Source organism: Glandiceps talaboti (assembly GCF_964340395.1).
Source record: "Glandiceps talaboti chromosome 19 unlocalized genomic scaffold, keGlaTala1.1 keGlaTala1_19_unloc_1, whole genome shotgun sequence".
Taxonomy (NCBI): Eukaryota; Metazoa; Hemichordata; class Enteropneusta; family Spengelidae; genus Glandiceps; species Glandiceps talaboti.
In genome coordinates this window covers 387,546-394,694 of record NW_027554288.1, presented here as the reverse complement: position 1 = coordinate 394,694, position 7,149 = coordinate 387,546, and the positions used below count along the sequence as shown (strand labels likewise).

At 38.2% G+C, this 7,149-nt stretch overlaps 1 protein-coding gene across 1 annotated transcript; it reads left to right on the top strand.

Annotated features, from left to right (window-relative positions):
- Window positions 1-3,269: 3,269 nt before the first annotated feature.
- On the top strand, window positions 3,270-6,385 carry LOC144453240 (uncharacterized). The gene is made up of 2 exons (XM_078144509.1): window positions 3,270-3,549; window positions 3,594-6,385. The coding sequence occupies exons 1-2, from the start codon at window positions 3,270-3,272 to the stop codon at window positions 6,383-6,385; spliced, it is 3,072 nt and encodes a 1,023-aa protein (XP_078000635.1).
- The last annotated feature ends 764 nt before the right edge of the window (window positions 6,386-7,149 follow it).

Below are 7,149 nucleotides of genomic sequence, written 5' to 3'. Positions count from 1 at the left end.
CAGTTGAAGAAAAACACAATTTTCGTTTTAACCATGACTGTATTAGTAATGCGTCCATGTTGGAATAAAACAATTGTCCACTCAATCATGCAACTGTTTGATTGTCCCCACCTAATGATATATATTACACGGATCGAGTCAACGTGAGTGAAGCGTGTTTCGTGAGCTCGGACAAATTTTGTCTCTTGTCTGCGGAGTAAAGAAAACACATGACAGTTTGATGTGGTTTCCCTTTTGGTTTGTGAATGGTAATTTTGTTAGGATTTCCTTTTGAAACAGTTATTTGGCTAACAGGACAACTGCCCCCCCCCCCCCCCGACAATTGCCCCCCGGACAACTGTGCCCGAAGGACAACTGCCCCCCGGACAATTGCCCGAAGGACAACAGCCCCTGGACAATTGCCACCCGGACAACTGCCCCCGAAGGACAACTGCCCCCCGAACGAAATAAAAGCTAGTATTACAGATGAATTGCGGTGGTAAGTTAAAGCAACATGACGACTTTTATAATTGTCGTAACAATTATCACAGATGGCAATAGAGTAAAACGTGCAAATGTGAGTATAAATAAATTGATTGATTGATTTTTATTACATGTACAAGAAATAATTTCAGATCACTTGAAAAAGAGAGATATATATATATATATATATATATATATATATATATATATATATATATATATATATATATATATATATATATATATACAAAATTTATACAGGTAATGGGAGTCAGAAAATAGCTTTGCTAATCAAGTCTGACCCCTCACATTAATGGTCAATAGTTAAACACCCCCCCCCCAACCCCCATCCTCATCCCAGTCATTTTACAAGTGATGAGAAGAAAGTTCGGTAAAGAATGCCAACTATGCTATATATTCTTTTAGTAAATCCATTTTAAGTAAGCACTTGAAACTATGTCGTGTTGGTTCCTTCCTGATATTGTATTTGATGTCGTTCCATGTAGTTGCACCTGTATATGATATTGATTGTTGTTCAACTGATGTCTTCACTGGAGGAATACATAAATTGCCCTGAACCTTCTGTCGTGTATTGTATTCATTATTAAACAGCGTGCATTAATGGGTTATAGAGTGTGGTAAATTATTGTGTTTTAAGTCGTAAACAAAAACACCTACTAAATACTTGTGTAACTTAAACACGTCGAGAATTGTTAACTGGTTGAAAAGAGGAGAAAAATGTTCCAGAAAATTATGTGAATTAGTAAGTTAAATCATCATGCCAACTTTTATGAATGACATAACAATTATCACAGATAACAATAGAATAAAACATGTGAATGTAGTGAGTATAATGTATGCAAATTGCAGCAGTAAGTCAAATCATCATGCCAACTTTTATGAATGACATAACAATTATCACAGATAACAATAGAGTAAAACATGTGAATGTAGTGAATATAATGTATGCAAATTACGGCAGCTTTTTTTCGTTCAGGGGCAGTAGTCGGGGGGGGGGGGGGGCAGTTGTCCTTCTGGGTCAGGTGTCCTTCGGAGGCAGTTGTCGGGGGGGGGGGGGGCAATTTTCCTAGAATCGTTATTTGTGTACCCGAAAATGAGTGTTTTACTATTGGATGGAAAAACACACAGGATACTAGCCGTGAAACGTGGCTTCGCTTTCGTTGTCTCTAACGGTAGATAGTGAACGTAGTAAAAAATGTTGCTTTTCAGCTTACAGGTTATCTGGTATGGCCTAGTAAACAATATGCGGTTCCGGTTACCCGACCCCACCTTGTGTTTTACAGGCGAACCTAATTTTTGTTTTACATATTCGAGAAAAAAAAGTCGCTAGAAATAGTAGATGCGAAAACTGACACCACCTTAAAAAGACAATATAAAACTATTCTTCCAATCTGTAATGGCTGTACATATGATGAGAAGAAACAAATAACAGAGACAACTTGGAAAACAATGGAAACAGAACTACCTGAACAAGACATGTAAAAATAAAATATAATAAAATATATTTAAAAATATACCTACCCCACCTATTCTAAAATTGAGCGTAATTGGAACCACACAATTTTTTTAGGCCTAACGTCTATGTGGAGTGTTGTTGCATACGTGAGAAGTTGGTTAAGTAAAGAAGTAGTCGTTTTAGGACAGTAAACTAGTATATTACAGTCATGTAAATAAGAAACATTCATATGTTGGCTACAGTCGGAATTTACGGTTGGGGTGGATGACTTGGTAGAAATAGGGGAGGGTTGTGAACAATGAGTGTGGATACAAATGGGAGGGCACAAGTATTTGACTATCAAGGGGGGCTGTGACTTGATCTCTATGTCTGTCATAGAGTTAAAAGAAATATTGAGTTATCAGTTTGACCTCTAGTTAAAGGGCGATGACCATTTTCAGTGACTATCATTTTGACCTTTAATGAAGGAATTCAGTATAATCCTTTCACCTGGAACACTGAACTTGTGAAAACAAAGTAACTCTGAGTTCAAAGGTATCCAGGGTAGCTTTCTTATGTTTAGTAACTCTTCCAAAAATAATGACCAATCATAATTCAATTTTAGAGCATGTGATCCTTTGTAGCCAATGGGATGGAAGTAGTGTTATTATGGGATGGGGAATGCTATAAGAATGGGTTTTTTAGTTTGTGACTTCAGTTTTGTGACTGGTTTGAGGTGAGAGCTGTCTTGGCTCTAAATATAAAGTTCACAACTCCTTCTCAAGAAGTTCTGCGTGCTTGCCTGTATATCTAGTGAGTGTGTTGTGCTGAGACTTTGGTAATTCGATCAAAGAGTTAACAAGTGAAGTTGAAGGCAACTATACACGGCCGTATACTAAACTTCGTTACATGGTGGCAGCGGTGGGATCGTCAAGCTATATGCACCTAAGCCATCTAACCAGAAGTGGTGAAAAAGCAACAGCACTTTGGGCAACAAGGAAAGTAGAACAGGGAAGTAAAATTGGTGACGGAAAAGACCAGAGGATACTGAATCGTCGTCAGATTGCAGTTCTGGTCCCAGAAGACGAAGTGGTGAGAAGAAACATAGGAATTCTCGGCAGGAGAGAAGAAATCCAAGAATCGTCGGCAGTGAACCAGAAGATTGAGTCATCGGCACAGTTTGTTTGGGCTGACAGCAGGAGAGGAAGACACAGGAGTCAACAGAAGCAAACCGTGACAGTGAACCTGGTGTGGTGAGTGATCACAAAGTTGTTTGATAACAGTTTGACGTGTGTATTTTTTGTGTTGTTATTGTTAAGTTTGCTTGTAATTAATTTTGATAGTTCTCAACATGGTGTTGAGAAGTGGTAAAGTAACAGAATCCAATAGTGATGATGCAGTAGAGACATTGTCTACGGATGGAAATGTAGACAACACTTTACCTAATCTAGAAGTTAGTGAAACCATGCCTCAATTAAGTGCTGATCAGTATTTTCAGTTAGAATTGAAAAAGCTTGAATTAGAAAAAGAAAAAGAAGTGAAAATGCTTGAATTAGAAATTCGAAGAAGAGAGATAGAAAAGAATGAAAAGATTAGAGATGGAGAAAATGGTCATCGCCCTTTAACTAGAGGTCAAACTGATAACTCAATATTTCTTTTAACTCTATGGCATTAGAAAGAGATAGGAGGGCATTTGAACGAGGGTCTCAGACTAACAGTGACTCTAATGTAAATACACAGGTGGAAACCAGTATTAAGGTTCCACAACTTACAGCAAATGACAACATTGATGTTTATTTACGTACATTTGAGCAAATTGCACAAACGAGTAATTGGGATGAAAGTTCCTGGGTGGTAAGGCTAGCATCCTCTTTGACAGGTAAAGCAAGGGGGGCTTATATTGCACTGCCTGAAGAGCATTTTAAAAATTACCGAAAATTGAAAGAAGCAATTTTCAAACGGTATGAGTTGAATGGGGAGATTTACAGAATGAAATTTCGCAGTTCTTATCCTAAGCAGCAAGAATCATATACAGAATGGGGTACTAGGTTAACTAATCTATTTGATAGGTGGTTGGAAATGGAGAAGGTACAGACAAAATTTAATTTGGCTGAGTTAGTGATAAGGGAACAAATATATAATGTTTTACCCAAAGAATTATGTTTGTGGATCAAAGACAGACAGTCTAATTCAATTAAGGCAGTAACTGAATTAGCAGATGAATATATAATTAATAGAGGTGGAAAAAGGCCATCATCTGACTCTAAGTATAACCCTTCTAGATCACAGGATAGTAACTATCCTAACAGTAAGCATGATCAGGGAGTTAGATCAACAGGTGGCACCAATGTTGTCCGAAATAGTGCCTCAAAATTTAATGGGAGCTGTTATAAATGTAACAAATGTGGTAACAAAGCAGCTGATTGCCATAATACACCTGCCAAAGTAGCCTACAGATGTCGTGACTATCACGATAAAGTTCCTGGAAACATGTATGAATCAATTGGTAGTGTGGATGGGCGAAGGGCATTGATTTTAAGGGACACAGGATGTTCACATACACTAGTTAGCAAACGATTAGTGTTCCCCGAGTCATATACAGGGAGAATTGTACGAATCAATGGGGTTTACAGTAGTCAGGATTTGCCTGTGGCCCGTATATATGTGAAATGCAGTTATTTCTCTGGCTATATTGATGCAGGAGTTCATGAGAATTTGGATAAAGATGTTCTGCTCGGAAACGAGATCGGGCTGGCCTGGGAAAATTCAATCTCAGTTATGAAACATAAAAGTAAGCATGAATTTGGAGAAGCTTTAATTGTAACTAGGAAGCAACAAAAGAAATTGGAACAGGAGGAAAAAGAAGAACTTGTTGATGTTAGGAATTCAGGAATTAAGAGTAAGGAGATTAGTAGCGATTACATTGATAATACAGTGAGTGGGGAGAACAAAGAGACTAGAAACAATAACAATGATAGTACAGTGAGGGATAATGATATTAATGTTGCAAACCATGGCAGTGCCTGCCTTGGAGAAGAAACATTAGGTAATCATGATAGTAATGTAAGTGAGGTCAATGGTCTGCCCACAGATCCTAAGGTATTGATCAAATTGCAAGAAGAAGCTCGAACCCTTTCTGGCATACGAGACAGAGTAGTTGAAGGTGATGAAATAGACAGTTCAAGGTCATGTTTCTTCAAACGAAATGGATTGTTATACCGGAAATGGAGTTCACGTTATAAACAGGACAAAATTTTTGAACAAATAGTTGTGCCTAAATCATGTAGATTAGCTATTCTGCAATTGGCTCATGATATTCCCTTAGCTGGGCACCTTGGTACTGAAAAGACGAAGGACAGGGTCTTACAGAATTTTAACTGGCCGGGTATCTTTTCAGATATAGGTCAGTATTGTAAATCTTGTCCCGATTGTCAGAAGACAGCTCGCTCCCGTTTTGCTAATAGGGCTCCCTTGATACCTTTACCAACTATTGATATTCCGTTCAAGAGAATTGGATGTGACATATTGGGTCCCTTACCCCGCGCTAAGGCTGGAAATCGGTACTTGCTTGTCATTTGTGACTATGCAACTAGATTTCCTGAAGCCATTCCAATCAAGAATCAAGAAACCAAAACTATTGTGGATCAGCTAATTACAGTATTTTCAAGGGTAGGAATACCAGAAGAAATTATCACTGATCAGGGTACCAACTTTATGTCAATTTTAACTAAACAACTGTGTCAGGAATTGAAGATATCTCATTTGAAATGTACGGCCTATTCAAAGGGGAGTAATGGGTTAGTAGAGAGATTTAATGGCACATTTAGACAGATGCTTCGAAAGTATGCTAGGGAGGAGCCTTTAACATGGGATCAGTATATACCTTATCTACTTTTCGCTTATCGAGAAGTACCACAGCAATCAACAGGATTTTCACCTTTTGAGCTTTTATATGGGAGACCAGTTAGAGGCCCTCTTTCTATAGCTAAGGAGATTTACACTGGGGAATTGGGGGAATCTCCTTCTGTTGTTTCATACATAGTTGAAATGCGAGACCGTATGAAGAGTATGATGGAACTTGCAAATAATAATTTGGTAGAGGCACAGGAAATTCAAAAGACTTGGTATGATCAAGCTGCACGACAACGTTCATTTAATGTAGGTGATAAAGTCCTCCTCTTACCCACAAGTAGTGGTAAATTGGAAGCTAGTTGGCATGGGCCATACACAGTAACAAGAAGATTAAATGAAGTAAACTATGAGATAGATGTAGGAATTAAGCGTAAAAGACTTCGCACATTTCATGTTAATTTGTTAAAGTTATGGGTTGAACGCAAAGAATGCTTATTAACTGAACTAGTTCAGTCTAGTGAGGATGTAGTTTGTGCAGGAGATATTAACTTTAAACCACAGTTAGTTCAAACTCAAGGTTGGGAGCAAGTTACTATATGTAGTGATCTAAGTTAACAGCAAAGGCAGGGAGCAGTGGATTTGTTAGTCGAGTATCAGGATATCTTTTCAGACGTTCCTGGCAAAACGGATTTGATTGAGCATAGAGTAATAATCAATAGTGAGATTCCAATTTATCAGAAACCCTATCGGCTACCACTTGCAACTAAGGACATTGTTAAACAGGAACTAGATAAGATGATAGAAGCTGGTATCGTTCAACCTTCACAAAGTCCTTGGGCATCACCTATAGTGTTAGTTCCAAAGAAAGATGGCTCTATGCGTTTTTGCACAGATTACCGAAAGTTAAATGGGATAACACAGTTTGATCCATACCCAATGCCTCGAATTGATGAGATCTTAGATCAGGTTGGGCAAGCAAAATATATAAGTACTCTAGACTTAACAAAGGGATATTGGCAAATACCCTTAGATAAGGATGCTAGGGCAAAGTCAGCCTTTAGTACACCATGGGGGATCTTTGAATACACAGTAATGCCGTTTGGAATGCAGAATGCACCTGCAACATTTATGCGTCTTATGGACAAACTGTTGACAGGGTATGAATCATTTGCAAAAGCTTACTTTGATGACATGAGTATACACAGCAAACCATGGGATGATCATCTTGTAGAACTTAGGGCTGTTTTAGACAAAGTTCGAGATGCTTATCTAACATTAAGGCCTGATAAGTGTTTTATTGGGATGTCAAAGGCCAAACTTTTTTGTCACATTGTTGGTAATGGGAAAGTAGAAGCAGACCCAGAAAAGGTCGCGGCTAT

Coding starts and splice junctions, on each gene's coding strand:
- LOC144453240 (XM_078144509.1), top strand. CDS start 3,270: ATGGTGTTGAGAAGTGGTAAAGTAACAGAATCCAATAGTGATGATGCA. Junction 3,550..3,593: donor TCATCGCCCTTTAACTAGAG/GTCAAACTGATA, acceptor CTATGGCATTAG/AAAGAGATAGGAGGGCATTT.